The 16,497-nt window shown below is 61.6% G+C and overlaps 1 protein-coding gene across 6 annotated transcripts; it reads right to left on the bottom strand.

The window, feature by feature from the left end:
* Positions 1-207: 207 nt before the first annotated feature.
* On the bottom strand, positions 208-14,843 carry ADAM8 (ADAM metallopeptidase domain 8). 6 transcript variants are annotated; one of them, XM_070631001.1, is made up of 23 exons: positions 14,638-14,843; positions 13,456-13,559; positions 12,020-12,096; positions 11,806-11,884; positions 11,645-11,721; positions 11,146-11,329; positions 10,741-10,803; positions 10,588-10,656; positions 10,053-10,222; positions 9,851-9,932; positions 9,402-9,550; positions 9,110-9,287; positions 8,753-8,842; positions 8,420-8,609; positions 8,243-8,324; positions 7,746-7,908; positions 7,126-7,203; positions 6,322-6,400; positions 5,257-5,368; positions 4,445-4,631; positions 3,920-3,985; positions 3,630-3,728; positions 208-1,113 (listed from the first exon to the last, which is right to left on the bottom strand). In XM_070631001.1, the coding sequence occupies exons 1-23, from the start codon at positions 14,681-14,683 to the stop codon at positions 1,063-1,065; spliced, it is 2,475 nt and encodes an 824-aa protein (XP_070487102.1). In that variant the 5' UTR covers positions 14,684-14,843; the 3' UTR covers positions 208-1,062. The 6 variants fall into 6 exon arrangements, 4 of the variants coding, with proteins under 4 accessions (XP_070487102.1, XP_070487091.1, XP_070487079.1 ...); XR_011543239.1 differs by lacking the exon at positions 10,588-10,656 and having other exon boundaries at positions 4,389-4,631; positions 14,638-14,806; XM_070630990.1 differs by lacking the exon at positions 10,588-10,656 and having other exon boundaries at positions 14,638-14,806.
* Between the last annotated feature and the right edge of the window lie 1,654 nt (positions 14,844-16,497).

Genomic DNA, 16,497 nt, shown 5'->3' with positions numbered 1-16,497 from the left:
AGGCAGGAGGTGGGGCCGTTGCCAGGAGACCGAGGGCGGGGCCGGAAGGGGCGGGGCGCCGGGCAGGTGGTGGGGGCCAGAGGCGGGGCTGAGATGCCCCCGCGCGGAGCCTATGGTCGGCAGGCAGTCCACATTGTGCGTTGGGACTGTGTAATATAAGAGGCTTATGACAAAGTCTAGGGAGAAAAGGTAAAAAGTTTGACACTGTCCATTTACAATATACATTTTATTTTAACAAGCATTGGACCCTCAAATTTTTTTTTTTTTTGAGGAAGATTAGCCCTGAGCTAACATCTGCTGCCAATCCTCCTCTTTTTGCTGAGGAAGACTGGCTGTGAGCTAACATCCGTGTCCATCTTCCTCTGCTTTATATGTGGGACACCTGCCACAGCATGGCTTGTCAAGCGGTGCCACGTCCACACCTGGGTTCCAAACCAGCGAACCCCGGGCCGCAGAAGCAGAACGTGCAAACTTAACCGTTGCGCCACCGGGCCGGCCCCTGGACCCTTAAAACTTATAAATTGAATTCTGTTGTTTCACATGCACCATTTTCCATTGATCTAAAAAAAGTCTCCCGTCATTTAGAACTTGATTAATAATTTAATCATAAAATACAAAATTTTGATTTAAGTTTTCAGCCGTGCAGAATGTGCACCTGAGGTTTCCGGAGAACCAGAAGAGGCAGCAGTGGCCGTCCAGACCTGCAGGCACATGGCACAGCAGCCATGCCGCTGACCCGTGGAGCTAAGCGTGGCCAAAGTGGCTGAGGAGGTAATAACTGAGCCTCTCAGGTGGTACATTCCTGAGGTCAGGAACAACGCAGACTGAGAGTCCTCAGCCCAGGACTGTGAGTCTGGGCTGTGACCAGCGACCTTGGCCATGAGGAGTTGGCTCTTCTGTTAAGACTTCTTGCGCTGGACCCAGCCCCTTGAGGAGGGGCACCCAGGGCTGGGGCCAATTGGCTGCATCTGCTGGATGCGAGGCTCACACAGCTCCTTCAGCATGAACAATAGGCAACTTCCAGACGGGCGCAGATTGCCAGCCAGGGCGTGCTGAGCTCCATCACCTCCTCTGGACTGTGGGTTTCAGAGCAACCTTTGAGCCAACAACTCCCTGGGAGGAGGAAAAAAGAACTGATGTTAAAAAGCATCTGCTACAAAGAGCACAACTGAATCTATTTCCTTTTACATTTCTTAAAATGTGGATTCCCAGTTCATTGAACAGTACAGTGGCCCTGCACAGTGATAGCCGGCAGTGACAGTCACAATGTCAACAGCTAACACTAAAAAATGATTTTCTCACTTACACTGGCAGGAGAAAAGGACAAAGTAACCGCCAGCAGAGCCAGCAATCACTGAAAAGTGCTGACAGTATACAGCAGACATTCAACCTCTCTGGGCAGAGCCAGTCAGCCTATGGGGGAAGACAGATCACTCTGCTGCCCTGTGCCCTCTGTGTGAGGGACTTACCTGAATGGGTCCAGGGTTGGCCCCTCCAGGCCCAGGCTTGACTGGTGGCATTGGGGACGTGGAGGTTGGCTTGACAACCCGGGAAGAGGCAGACATAGCTGACAGTGGACAACCTAACTGGTCCAGGCCATGCCAGACACCACCTTCCTCAGCACCTTCTAGCAAAGCTCCCAGGTGCTGTCACCGCAGACCCTCCAGGACCAGTTCAACTGACCCCATCTTATCAACAGAGTAATTAAGAGTGGTCTTTCAGGAACTGAGACCCCTTGTCCAGTTTAGGCCGAGTGAGACCACAAGCCCATCAACTGGGCCTGTGCAAATGCTCAATAAGTAACCTTTTTGATGTCAAGAAGCCAAAAACTCCACGCTCAGATCATGGTAATGTCGCCATTTTGTGAACATGCATCATATGAAGAGGCACGAAGCTTGACTACACTTGTGCAGATCAGCAACTACCTCACTTCTCCTCACCTCCAATCATCTATCTCCACACTTCAGACCGCCTCCCCGTCATCCCATAAATTGTGCCCCCAGCCCTGGACCAGGGAGACAGAGCTGAGAGCACACGCCCCCTTGTCTCCCTGCAGATTGATCTCTCAGAATAAAGCTGTTTTCTTTTCCCAAAGATGCCATAATTAATTGGTTTTTTAAATGCACATCGGGCAAGAGAACCCCAATTTTGTGCAGTAATAGTGCTCTGCTCTGCTCCAGACCAGCCTGCAGGTTTCTCTTTGCTGAGCTCTCTACAGAAGAGTCCCCCAAACACCACCCCAAACACACACCCATGGCTGCCACCGCAGGCAGAATGAGACTCAAATGCGGCAGAGCCCCCAGTTCCGGGATCGGCCCCAACCTGTCTCACCACCTTGCTCTCTCCCTCAGGGTCCCCCTCCCCCCATACCCATGAAAAGCTCTTAAAGCCAGAATGTGGGTCTTTGGAAGTTAAAAGCCAAGAATGAACTAGTAAAATTTCCATTTTGGCTTTCCCAGGGCAGTGGGGACCTGGGGTGGAGGAGGAAAGCCGCCCGCAGAGCCCTGGTGCTGCCTGGCCGCACCGTCCTGCACCCTGGGACGCCTGGGTGGGGCAGCACTTGTAGTTTTCAGTACCTTAGAAGGATCCTACTGAGCAGTCAGGACCTCAGGCCAGCACAATTCCCTTGTAGCCTTTGCCTAGCTATCACCACATCCTTGGCCGGAAACCTCTCTGCCCACCCTGACCCCGTTTGGCCTGTCAAAACGACTATTTTTGCAAATTGTCATAAGATTAAAATTTGTTCAAAATAAAAGTTAAAAAGGAAAGAGAGATAGAGAATCTCTATTAAGCAAACCCTGCAGTAATGTTTGTTGCAGGCAAGAAGCCCCCAGCGGCTGCAGACACTGCGGGTCATAGTTCAAGAACTAATCAGATTAGCATCTCAAAGTCCCTCCCAGACGATAACTACACAGGGAAGACGGGGACTTTACAGCAGAGAAACCGCCGGCACCACCGCAACCAAATGATGAGTCAACATCCCTGGTGACACAGTGATCCCCCACAGGGTGCCAGGAGGGGGGCCAACCTGTTTCACTGCCTCGTGCTGCCACGCCCCTTCCTGCCACCCCCAGTTCTCCAGAAGCAGCTGGGTCAGCCGCCTGCCGGGAGGCAAAGAAGGTCTGTCCAGGGCCTCAGGGGCAGCGCGCGGGCCTCTCAGCAGGGCCCAGGGGGCTCCCAGCACTGGAGGAGACCAGCCAGGGCCAGACCTCAGCATTGGCTGGAAGGGACTCCCAGGTGACCCCAAAGATGGGAGCTCTGCTGGGGAACGGGACCCCACACTGCAGGGGCGCCTGCAAGTTGAGCTGTGACTCAACAGGCTCCAGTGACTCATATGTGGGAGGGATCTCTCCAGAACCTCTAAAGCTTCACATCAAAGGGGGGCTACATTGGAGCCCCCTGACACCTCCTCACCCCCTAGAGGCTTCCCAGCCCCCAGAGCCCCCCTCACCCCACAGAGGCCCCCTCAGCCCCAAGAGCTCCCCTGAGCCCCCCGAGACCCCTCAGCCCCCTTCACTCCCTTGTCTTGTGGGGCTCAGGTTGTGGGGTCAGCCAGGGGTCTGGCCCAAGAGGGGCCCTGTGGCGGAGGAAAGGCACAGGTACAGCTGGGGAGCGGGGGTTGGTCTCACCTGCTTGGGCTTCAGCTCTGCGCGGGGCTTGGCAGGAGGAGCTGGTCGGGGCTTGGCAGGAGGAGCTGGTCGGGGCTTGGCAGGAGGAGCTGGTCGGAGCTGGCGGGAGGGAGGGGCAGTCAGGACTCGCCCGAGGGTTCAATGTCCTCCTGGGCCCAGATGATCAGCCTTCCAAGCCAGCAGCTACCCTGGGGTCCCGGACCCACGAAGTTCAGCCCCCGGCCCTCCGCCTCCCCAGACCCACTTGGCGTCCTCTAGAAGGCCTGTCTGCTGGCCCCACCATGGCTCACCTGGTCTGGGAACTTCCGGGTGTACACGGGAACTGTGAAGGGTAGGCTGGACGCGGCAGCGGGGGTCTGCAGGGAACAGGGCCATGAGCCTGGGTCTCACAGGGTGGTCGCCTCCAGGGAGCCCCAGGTACAGAGCTGCCCCCCAGCTCAGGACCCCATGTTCCTGCCTCTCCCAGAGGAGGGAGAATAAGGCCCTGTGTGTGCGCCCACAGGGCCCTGAGCCCAGGATGTGATCCCCACATCCCTCAGCTGTGTGGACACACGGAGGTGCTGGGCAGCAATGGAGGGTGTCTGGGCCTCAAAACTGTCCTCAGAGGGATGCTGCGGAGGCCAAGAGCCCCAGATTCAAGTTCAGACTCCAGTTCTGTCACTGGCTCACTGCAGTCCTCAGTCTCCCCATCCTAAAGCCTCATTTCTGCCTTTAAACAGGGTGCTGGTGGCAGCTGCCCTGAGTCCCCAGGTGTCGCACCTAGCATGAGATTTGGGGTTGGCCCAGGGAGCCCATCAGGGACGGCTGGCGCTTACAGCAGCGGGCGGCTGCTTTGGGGTCACTGTGAAAGCCTTGGGACTCGGGGGCTGGTTGGGGTCGGTGGTAGGAATTGCCTCTGGGGAGCCTGTGGCAGAGGCCGGAGCCCTGCCCTTTGCTGGCGTGCCGCTGCCCTCGTGGAACGTGGGGTTGGAGAGCCCCATGTTGGTCTTGGACGCCACGTTCCTGGGGAGAAAGTGACACAGATTAGCACGTCCTGGCCTCAGGGTTCAGCCAAGGGACTCGAGGGCTCCTGGGCATGGGGTCCCCTGGCCTGGCCAGGGTCCCTCTCAGCTACAGTGGCCCCTGCATTGTGTGCCAGCCACAGCCACACTAAGAGGGAGAGGCAGCTTCGTGTGTCCTGGACCCCATTGGCTCTGGGGTCCAGCTGGGCCAGGGTGAGCTGCCCAGAGGCCGCTGGCAAGTGAGTCCTGCTGTGGCTGGCCCAGGTGTCGAGGGCCCACAGAGCAAGCAGCCACAGTAGGGTCAGAATGCAGCTGCCCGTGGAGGGCATCTGGTGATAGGGGCAGCTTCCTCAAGCCCACGTCATCCCAAGTGTGTGGGCTCTGATTGGGCTCAGGTCTGTGTGGGGGCCCTCCCTCTGGGGTTACCACATCCCCAACCTGTCACCAAACTTGTCACCTGTTCCCGCCTCAGCAAGAGGCAGGGCTCAGAGCGAGGCCCCCATGCCCCTTCTGTGGGACCTGCTGGTTCTTCTTCCTCAGACAGCAGCAGGTTGTTTCCCAATAGTGTGAGCTGGGGAAGTGCTCCTTGCGCACAGGGGCATTTGGCAACCCCTCCATGCTCTCACCTCCATTGGGCAGTCCTACAGTGCTTGCAGTAGATGACCACACATGCCAGGATGAGCCCCAGAGCCACCAGGAGCACCACGGGCACCAGCACCATCAGGAGGCTCCACGATGCTGTGGGGCACACAAGGCCAGGTGTCAAGGGCTGGACCCGGTGCCAGGTAGTGGGGCTGGGAGAACCCTTGGGTGATGCAGCCCCTGCCCAGCTGACCTGAGGCTGAGTGGGGTGCCTTTCTCGGGGTCCCCATTTGCTGTGCTGAGAACATAGAGCCCTGGGCCCCTCCCTACCGCCAATGGCCATCTCAGGACCCTCGGCACTGAGACCTGGTACTTTACACCAGTGCTCCGGGCTCTCAGGTGACAGGTCAGAGGGCTTGGTGGCAGGTGGCCCCAGGCCCACAATCACGCCAGTGTGGCCCGGCCACGCCCTGGAGGCTGGTGGTGCTGTCAACAGCCGCATGCTCAGCGGCCACTAGGGAGGAAGACACCTGAGGTGGGTGGCTCTGAGGTTCCCGGGCCCAGGAGAGGGCCGGGGACCGGGCCAAAGAGCCAGTGCTGTCCTGTCACTGCTCCCCCGCCCCTCCGTCTAGCATGGTCTCCCTTCTCAGGTAGGGCAGAAGTGCGGAGACTGGCTCCTGGTCCCTGCCCTCTACCAGTGGGGTCAGAATGCCTAAGGGGCTGCAAACTTGCATTTTAATAATGCCCCTCTGGGGCTGGCCCCGTGGCAGAGTGGTTATGTTTGTGCACTCAGCTTTGGTGGCCCAGGGTTTCACCGGGTCAAAGCCTGGGCGCGGACATGGCACCGCTCATCAAACCATGCTGAGGCGGCATCCCACATGCCACAACTAGAAGGACCCACAACTAAAAATACACAACTATGTACCAGGGGGCTTTGGGAGAAAAAGGAAAAATAAAATCTTAAAAAAAAAAAAACAATGCCCTTCTTGGTTTGGGGGCACACAGCTTCCTTCTCAGCCCTGCCCAGGAGGTCAAGAAAAGGCATGAGCCCCAGCCAGACCCCATCAGTCTGTGCGGGTGGGAGGCCCCTGGAGTGGTCTGGACCCTACCTGTGTTGGCCAGCCGCTCTGCGCAGTAGGGCGGGGCCCAGCCCGGGTGGCACTGGCATTCCTGCTTGTGGTTGCACACCTGGGGGCAAGCAGGCGTCAGGCTGGGCCTCCAGACCCTCCGTCTGCTGCGCCGCCCAGCACCCCCTAGGCGCCATCTGCTCCTCCGAGTCACCAGGCCTGGCCTCAGGCCTGCAAGGGCTCTGCCATGACCTTCACAATGGAGGACAGTTGGGTTCATCCTCGAGCCCTACTCCACTGCCCAGGGCTGCCACCCCCCAGCATGGGTCCCAGCAGGCGTGCTGACAGCAGCAGCCCCTCATCTGGGGGCATGCGACAGGCTGACCAGATTATGGAGGGCTGTACCAAATGCCACAGGGCGTTCCAAGCAACGCAAGCATGGCGCAGGCACAGGCCAGCTTCACGGTGGGCTGTCCTCGAGCTCAGCCCCCTCCCTTAGATGGGGGGCTCCAGCCCCTTGTTTCAAGCTCTTGGTGGCTCTGACTTTCCCAACATCACAGCACAGGTTACTAAGACCTGAACACACTGCCCACATCTCAAATAGAACGTTTCAAGTCTGACCAGCCCCAGCCCTCACATCCACCAGTACCAGGACCGCCCTGGGCCTCAATGCCCCCACGGATGCCCAGATCCTAGCCAGCTCCAGGCCCAAGAGGCCCTGGTAGCTCCTGGCACAGCTCCTGGGTGCTGGCCTCTGCCTTTGTCCACCTGGGCTCGTCCCAAATGCAGCCTACTGGACTCCAACCCCAAAGCGCCAGTGGCAGGCTGTCCCATAGGCCCACGTACCCCATGGTCGCTGCACCGTGCAGAGCAGTCTCTGGATCTGTAAACATGGAAGTCCTGGCAGTGTCCTTTCCAGCAAACCTGGAGAGCAGTGGGGGTCTCCTCAGGCAGCCACTCTAGACTCCTGCTTGAAGCCCATGCCCACCCACTCTCTCCCACCAGCCGAAGCTGACCCCAAACCTGTAGGGTGAGCTTCAAGAGGGTGGGCCATGGCCACCACACCCAGGATGGCCTCGTCTGCAGCCCAACTGCTGGCCAGCCTTGGCCAACCCACTGTTGGCACCAGGGCCACAGAGACCGGCTCCATCTGGCCCCTGGGGGGCTTGTAGAACATTAAGGTCTTCACGTTAACTGAGGACTGGCCTCTCCGGCGCCTCCCTTTGCGCCCACCTTCTGAGTTTCCACTGAGAACACAGGGGAGTCCTCCCCTCAGCCCTCTTCCAGCTGCCACTGCCCGCCTGGGACCACGTGAGCTCGCCCATGTGGGACACGCGTCCAGAACCTGGGCCTCCAGCAGCCTGACGGCTGCCTGGGGCACGTCGGGCTCACATCTGGGTCACAGCCCTGGGGAGCCCCTGAAAGCCACAGCCGGCCACGCGCCCACTGGAGGCCCTGATACTCACCTTCCCCTCGCCACACTGGGTGCCCTCGGGCACCTGCTCGTACCCCATGCCGCCATCCAGCCCAAGAGCCTGGCAAGTGGACGAGTGGTAGACGAAGGTGCAGGAAGTCCGCTCTGGGGGCTTCTGCCCGCCCTGACAGTATAGGGTGCCACACTTGTTGACCCTGCAGGCAGAGGGACATGTGTGGTGCCAGCTCTGCTGGGGCTCCTGCTGACCACACTTGGGGGACCCGTGGAATGCAGGAGATGAGGCCTAGGACCTTGGACAGGCTGTGGGGTCCGCTGACAGTGCTTCCACACCCCTAGGACCTGCAGATGGACATCCACGCCCCCAAGCCACAGTAACCCACTGTCCCTCCCATGAGGGCAGTACGCTCAGGCCTGGGGCCTGGAAGGCAGGGTGGACCGAGCCCCTGGACTCCTTTGTCAGAGGACCCTTGTGGGCGGCCCCGTCCTGTGCCTGGACATGGGGGAGTCGGGCCACAGCCAGACGCTCACCTGCTGGAGCCGAGGGGCACAGTGCTCTTGCAGCCTGGGGAGATGCTGTGGGCGTAGCACAACTCCGCGGCAGCCCACGACCCTGCAGGGCCAGGAGCAGGTGAGTCCACAGGCCTGGACGGGCAACCACCCCAGAAGGCCTGTGGGTCACACGGCCAGGACTCACACCTGCCTCACCTGGCCCCCACAAGTCCCGGCACCTCTGGGCTGGCGTGGGGCAGTTCCCATCATAGCAGTAGCCCTCTGGGCAGGGCGTGCCGTTCTCCTGGAAGGCATCCTCCGGGCACACTGGCTGCTGGCCATCGCAGTACTCCTCAAGGTCACAGCCATCCTTCTGGGGGCGACACACCTCACCGGCCAGCTTCACCTGGCCCAGTGGAGCGAAGCTCACCATGGGACCAGTGGGCACCCAAACAGACCCTCGCCCACTGCTTTGTCACCAGCGTCCTTGGGACCTTCCTCCCCCTGCGCCACCCTCGGGGCACAGCTGAGGTGGGGCCCCGCACTCACCCTGCACCCGTGGCAGCAGCCACCATGGGCACACTCAGCCCCCTCAGCCAGCCGGCAGGTGGTGGCATTGCAGCATTGGTTCCGACAGTCCTGGGGGCAGGGGTTCAGCACAGGTCGCAGTGGGCTGCACACAGGGCAGCACCAGGCCCCAGAGCAGACCCGGGGACCCTACCTCCCTCCACAGCCCACCCGGCCAGGCCTCCATGGGGAGGCCACAGCTGCTCCCTCCCATGGGGTCCCCTACGGGCAGCTGTGGGTGTCACAGGAGAACAGGAGTATTCTGACGTGTGGCCACGGGCATGTGGGCGGGGCACCTGGTGGGGAACAGAGCGTAGTGGCAGGCATGCGACACTGTACCTCGGGGGGCCCGCAGTCGCACTGCTCCCCGCGCTCCACAAACCCGTTCCCACACACAGGGCCGCCCACCAGCCGGTCAGGGTCTGGGGCGTTCACCACGCAGTTTGTCAGGGGCTTTTCCATGAACATCTCCAGGTTGGCCCGGCTACAGTGGCTGAACATTCTGGGGAACTTGACACTGAGGGAAGAGGATCCCCATCAGGGGAGGGTAGCAGAGGGCAGGCCGCCTACATCCCCAGGAACTCCATTGTGCAGCTGGCCCTCAGCCAGGGTGGATCCAGGCGAGTCTCACCCGATCCTGGCCGCCATGACACAGCCACCGCTGTCCTGCGGCATGGGGCAGTAGCAGCCCATCACGTTCTCGTCATGGTCCATGCCCAGGTTGTGGCCCATCTCGTGGGCCATGATGCTCGCCACGCTGATGGGGTTCTTGCTGTTGTCCTGTGGGAAGAGGTTGCATTGGCTGGCGCCGCCCACCCAGCCCATCCACCTTCCTGCCAGCCACACTGCCCCAAACAAGGCTGAGGGGTTTGGTGTCACTTCCTGCCAACAACATGTCTTACAACCTAAAAGCACTGATGAATCCTCCGGAAGAGGCAGCCGTCTGGGTGCTCATGGAGACAGCTTGGAGTCAAGCAGGTGGGGCTGAGCCCTGAGGTCACCCCTCACGAGTTTCAGCTCAAGCTCCCAGCCTGCTCCCCTCCCGGCAGCCCACAAGCCTGGGCAGGGTTCCCTCCACACCTGGTTCACAGCCCCCGAGTCCTGTGAGCACATGGTGGACACCCTGGCCAGTCCCACGGTGCTCCCGGTGAAGTCGACCCCACTGGGAACAAGAGCAGTGTCAGCACCTGGACACCTCCTGAGTGCCCCTCCTGGTCCCCGCAAAGCCCTCCCCCAGGGGACCCTCCACCCACGTGCCCTGCGATGGCACCCCGCCTCTCACGTGATGAGCTGCGCATTGTCGTGCACCTGTCGTCTCACCAGGTCCTGTGCCCGCCAGACCAAGAAGTTGTCCAGTGTGGTGTCAGCCTGCGGGCTGACTTTGATCTTATCCCCGTCATTCCAGATCTCCAGGCCCACCAGGACCACGCGGAAATTCAGTGCCTGATAAAGCTGCGAGAGGATGGAGTCCCCTGGGTCAGGCTCCAGGACAGTGAGGCCGGGTAAGAGGCTGAGACCACCCCAGAGCAAGCTGGGCCTGGGGCCCGCAGAGGCAGTGTCGGCTGTGAGTGGGACGCAGGCAGGAGGCTGGGACAGATCCCAGCTCCCTCCTCCCCTGGCTGACAGTTCCACCTGCTGGCCCCCCACACAGTCACCCATCTCCTACTCTCCAGGCACCCCCCCCACCTCCACAACCAGGGTTTCTTACGGGCTGGGTGATGCCCGGTCCAGAAGGGACCTGTGCTGCCCAGGGGTCTTGGGAGGAACTCCTGGCAGCCACGGGAGGGGATGCCCCCTCAGGGTGGACAGAACCCCACCTTGTCCACGTGGTTCACCACCTCCAGCACCCTCGTCCGCACAGCCTCTCGGCTGCCCACCTGCTGGAACTGTAGGACAGCAGGTCCTCAGGCTGCAGCATCTGGCAGGTGCCCCTGCCCCACCCCACCCCGCCCCGCTCCACCCCAAGGTACCTCTGTTTTGTCTACGACCACAAACAGCTCCACGTAGCGGGTATCTCGGTATGGCAGCCAATCCTGGGGAGCGGCGACGAGAACGAGTCAGCCAACCCAGCCACAGCCCTCCTGGCCCCAGCCGAGTTGCCACACGCTGACCACCTCCCGGGCTCTGGAGCTGGCGCCCAATCCCACTCAGTGTAGGGGGCCATCCAGGAGGCTCCCATGCAAACGAAGGCGCTGCCTCTGCAGCAGCCGGGCAAAGCCAGGTCCGGGCCCACCAACTCAGGGGGCAGCTTGGAGACACCAGCCCACTTACTACAGGCACAGCAGGTGGCACCCTCACTGCGCTGAGTGCGTGGGGCGTCTGGGGGTGCACAGGCCCAAGTGGACAGGGGATGAGGCTGGCCGGGGCCTCCTCACCCGGGGCCTGAAGGCTGCCAAGACCCGAGGTCCCAAGATGTTCTCCAGGCTGGCGTTGCTGACCCCGCAGGTCCCGGCCTTCTGCTGCAGGTGCTGTGCCTGGTACAGCGCGTGCTGCCCCTCTTCACTGCTCCCATCCAGGGGCTCGATCAGGTGGACAGTGGAGCCAGCCCGGAAGAAGCCCCTGAGAGCAGAGGGGAGCAGGCAGCTCCAAATTAGTGCATCCCCCTGCCTGTCCATCTTGGGGGAACAGGAGCCCTGAAGGACAGCAGGCCCTCAGGTGACCGAGGGCATGGCTCCCACTCTGCACTGAGACGTTCTGGGGACACTGTCCAGGGGCCTGTGGGAGCCTCACGCTCGGGGAACCTGTAACTTCTACAAGTGCAGAAAAGTGTGCCCACGTCCAGCCCGGTTCTTGCCTCAGTTTACTTCTCTGACAGTGAGGGGAGCGCCATGGCCCTGACATTCTGACATGCCCAGCCAGGCCTGTGGCACTCACCTGAGGCCAGCACAGGTGCTAAGGCTGGCTGCCGAGTGCTGGTGCCCCTCCACGTGGCCCTGGTAGAAGCAGTGATCCTGCGGGAGGAGGACATCAGAGTTCACAGGCCCTGCTCCCAGGGCCCCCTACTGCGGCCATCGGGAGGGCCCCCAGGACCATACCTGCCTCTGCAGCTGCTCCGTCACCTGGGAGCCATTGGCGGCCGTGTAGGTCTCCGTGTAGCCTGAGCCCACCAGGTCCCTGGAAGAGATCCATTGTGGCATCTGGGGCCTGCCTGCTCCCCCCAGAAGCTGCCTCTAGCCGGAGGAGAGGCTGGCCAGGGAGCCTGAGGCAAGGACACAGGTGGCGCGGGTGGGGCCTGGGCCCCCTGCTCACCTGTTCTTCCGCAGGTGCAGGGTGAAGGTGTGCTCTTGGGCCCCAAGGACATAGCTCACACTCTCTGGGTACAGGCCCTGAGCCAGGGAAAGGGAGGATCCAGGGTGAGGGGGCCGGCCCCAGACCATGCCCACCTCAAACCTGGGGTCGGAGGGGAGCTGGGCACCCCAGGACCGAAAGCCTCTCAGAGGACCCTGGGGCCGGGCAGGGCTAGGCTGGGCTGGAGGGGATCCTGGGCAGGCGGAAGCTCTACCTAGAACCACACTGGGCTCCTCAGGCCTCAGTTTCCCCATCCTGTCTATCCAAGGATAATGATGATGTCCCTTCCCCAGGAAGCAAGGAGAGGGACGTGGCCCCTGACAGGCAGCCCTTAAAACCAAGGCAGCAGGGTCTGGCCCCGTGGCCGAGTGGTTCAGTTCTCGTGCTTCGCCATGGAGGCCCAGGGTTTCGCCGGTTCAGATCCTGAGCGCAGACATAGCACCACTCATCAAGCCATGCTGAGGCGGCATCCCACATAGCACAACTAGAAGGACTCACAACTAAAAATACACAACTATGTACCGGGGGGGCTTTGGGGAGAAAAAGGAAAAATGAAATCTTAAAACCAAGGCAGTAGAGCAGATAGTCCAGCCCCTCCAGCACCAGCACCTTCCCCCACCCAGAGGCCCATCCCTCCAGGCCCTGGGCTCCACTGGGGTGGGGTGGGCGTGTGAGATTGAGCGGGAAGTGCCCCTAGCTAGCCCCCAGCCCACAGAGCCCTCACTCAGGCCTGCTGGCCCCTCGGGACAAGTATGTGCTATGCCCAGAGGGTGGGTGAAGGCCAGGGCGGCAGACAGCCCTTCCCCCCCCGCCCCCCCTACACCTACCCCAGGTCAGGTCAGGGCTGCCCCCCGCGCCCCCCGCAGGCACATCTTCTCCTCACACAGGTGCACACCCTTCCAACGCCCCCATGTGGGTCTCAGGAATGCCCCCAGGCAGCTCCGGGAAAACCCAGCCCAGCCCCAAATGCTCCACAGAGGTGTGTCGCCGGGTGAGCCATCCCCTCTCGGCTAAGAGGAATTTGATTTAGCGAAACTGGGGAGTGACCGTGGGCGGGGAGTAGCCCGCGGCAGGTTCCTGAAAGGAAGTCTGGGCAGCCCCGGCTAGCCCCCAGTGCCCACCCTCTGCGGACGGCCCTCTAGGGCGTGGCCCTGGCCAGAGAGAAGCAGGACACAGGACAAAGGTGAGGCGGGGGTGGGGGAAGAAACAGCCCAAGTGGACTGGGAGCCCCCCCCCCTCCGGGGCACACAGCCCAGAAGCCCACCCGGCCCTCAGTCTGGAAGGCTGGCCCCTCACAACTGCCGGGCACACGGGGAACTACCATCCCTTTCACAGACGGAAACCAGCTCTGGGAGCCAGTTAGGGACCCCATGCCAGGCACCCCCCCACTGACTTACCAAGTGGGAGGACAGGGCTCGGCGGGCGCGGGGTCCTGGCAGGCGCCGCGGCCACACCACCTCGTACTGTTCCACATGGGGCAGGGGGGCGCTGGGGGCGAACGCTGCGGGAGAGAGAGGGTCAGCAGGTGCGCAGGGCACCCTCCAGGGGAGTCCCTGTCCCAGGCCCGTTGTGGGCCAGCCCTGCCTCATCTAGGGGAATTGCAGACAGCACACTCGGGGACCAGAGAGATCCTGAGAGCCGGCTCCCGGGCCCAGGTGGACTTAAAAAGGCCACAGAACCTTTGCCCTGGGTGGGCCAGGTAGACCTGTGCCCCTGTAGCGCTCAGAGATCCTGCCCCGCACGCCAGCCCTTCCAGGAGCTGCCCAGCTGCCCCCAGACGGCTCCCCCCAGAGCCAAGGGCTGAGCCGGATGTCCCTCCCCAGACCCGAGGAGACACAGGCATTGGGGAGAGTTTACGCCTTTTCATCTCAACTGATCACACGATGGCGTCTGACAGGTGGTGCACCCAGCCCAGATTAGAAACCCCTCCCATCCCACCACAGACAGCGGAGGCCAGCGCTGGAGAGACTCCTGGGGACTCTTCTCTCCCTCTTTTCAGATGTTAGTGAACGTGTCTCTGTCACCAACCCCCAGGAATGAGCGCTGGGCCAGGGCCAGCCCAGCCCCGCCTGCCCGGGAAATGGCCCCCTCCTCAGCTGCTCCCTTGGCCACCTCCAGCCCAGGAGGTTCTGAGGAGCCGGGGTGGGGCCAGGACCAGCAGGACACTCATCCTCCCCAGGCCAGAGGTTACACCACCGCCTGAGGCGCCCTCCACCCTCATCTCCAGACCACTGCTGCTGGGTTCGCCCGTCCCTGCCCAGCTGGTGGCACTCGTAGTATGGGCAATCACCCCAGGGCCCCGGGGCAGACTGGAGCCGCTGGCTGGCCCTCCACTCTACTCGGCCCCAGCCCTAGTCCCCACACAAGCTCAGGAAACACCCCCCGCAGCGCTCTTCCTCTCAGTTCCCGTTCGAAGGTTCTTTCAGTCCACCACTGGGGCCTCCTCGCTATAACCACCTCTGCGCCCTCGACCCCCAGAGACCAGCCCAGAGCAGGCGGGGCTGCAGAAGGCCAGGTGGCCACCCAACACCCAGACTGCAGCCCCTCAGACCTGGGCCAGAGCCACACCCAGCACTCACCCTGCAGCCACAGCGTGCCCAGCAGCCAGGGCCCAAGGCCACACATGGCCAGGGGATGTGGACAGGGGTCGGTCGTCCGGGGCCGGGGTCTGGGGACCGGAGCAGGAATGGGAACGGGAGCGAGAGGTGGCTCTGTGCGCTCTGGGACACGGTGTGGTCCCTGCGCTCTGCTGGGAGGCTCAACCCTGGAGCCCCGCCCCAGCCACCAACCCCCAGCCACCGCCAATCCGACACCGGGGGGGCGGGGCTGGGGCGGGGTCTGCAGGCACCTGGGGGAGCGTCCTCCCTCCTGTGGCTCAAAGGTGTTCCTCTGTCTATCTCTGGTTCCCTATAGGCTCCTGGACAGTCTAGGGTCCAGCACATGGAAAAGTCTTCATAACTGTGGACCAATTAACCTAGGGAGGAGGTGAACAGACTGACCGGGCCCCTCCCTACAACCGTGCATCCTGTCTGTGCAGGTTAGGAGACCAGGCTCCCGGGTCCTGCTGGCGGGAGGTGGTGGGCCTGGGGCCTTGGAGGGGAAGTGACTCTGAAAGGCTGCCTGGGGGCTTCAGGTGGGACTGTGCCTGCCCACTGGTACCTCACCCTGCCCTGCGGGGTGGGACCATCCCCACACTGGCCTGACACCCAGGCCTCTCCTGGTGGGTCCCTGTCACCGGGGAAACCATGCCTCCTGTGGCTGAACCAAGCGGGTTTGCCCTTCATAGTTCTGGACACACTTCCTGGGAGAGCCGGACATGAGAACACGTCAAGATCTCAGGTGAGAGAGTGTGGTACCCAGAGGCAGTTCCAGACCAGAGGTCAAAGTTCAATGGACCATAACTTTCCCCAAGTGAATGGATAAAACGAAAAACCCAAGAGGGGCTAACCGGACTCTGGGGTTCTCCAGCAGAGGTGACAGGAGAGTTGGTGCTGGGGCCGCTAAGGCTTCTGTCTCCGAGCTTATACGTGATCTTATAAAATGATGCTACGTGAATCCCAAACCCTCCTGGCAACTTTGCTTCTCTTCCCCAATTATATGTTCCAAGTTATTTGAAGCAAAAGTTCAAAGGCAACATGTCCTATAGAGGCAACAACAAAAGCCGCTGTGAATGTACAGGCTTCGCATGAGCTGACCAGACCGCCTGGGCGCAGCCAACTAAGAGGGACTCAGCATTAGCAGCCAGGAGAGCGCAGCCCGCAGAGCCCTGCCCAGGACGCAGGAACCCCTCCCGGCCCACATGACCCACCTAAGTCATCCCACCAGCGACCAGCAGGTGCTGGACATTCCCCTCCTGCCGTCACCACCTGCAACCTGGTGTAGTGGGAAGGTATGCTGCCCAGAGCCCATGACAGGGACACAGGGATCTGGGCCTCAGGGCCAGCAGGCTCCTCTGCTCAGTCTGCTGCTTGCACAATGCCGTGACTCTGTGGCAACTCTGGCTGGCAGATAAGCATGCTTGCTTGCTCACAGTCCTGTCTGCACACGCTGCACATCAGAAGAGGAAGCCGTCTGCAGCTTGAGAGTCGCGCCCCCAGCTCCGCGGTGCTCCCGTGCACGCTGACACCCACGGGGGGGACCTGTCTGTGCAGCCAAGTTCTCATTGCTTCTTGCCCGCCAAGGAGGCCTCTGGAGCAAGTGGTCAGAAGTTCGAAAGTGACACACATGAAAACTGGCAGGAAGGGAAGCTTGGTGGAGAGAACCGTGCAGGGGCACGGAGGTATTTGAGGCAGCACACCCAGGGCTGGCTGTGCTACCCGCTGCTGAGTCAGGAAGGTGGGCACAAGGAGGGCAGGTGACCGCCAAGGGGGCAAACCACAGGCCTGAGGGGCGGGGCGTGGCCCGCCACCTCTGCTCCTGTAGGACAAGGCTGGGCCTCA

The sequence above is a fragment of the Equus przewalskii genome, chromosome 1 (genome assembly GCF_037783145.1).
Source record: "Equus przewalskii isolate Varuska chromosome 1, EquPr2, whole genome shotgun sequence".
Classification (NCBI taxonomy): Eukaryota; Metazoa; Chordata; class Mammalia; order Perissodactyla; family Equidae; genus Equus; species Equus przewalskii.
This window is presented reverse-complemented; position numbering and strand designations above follow the sequence as displayed.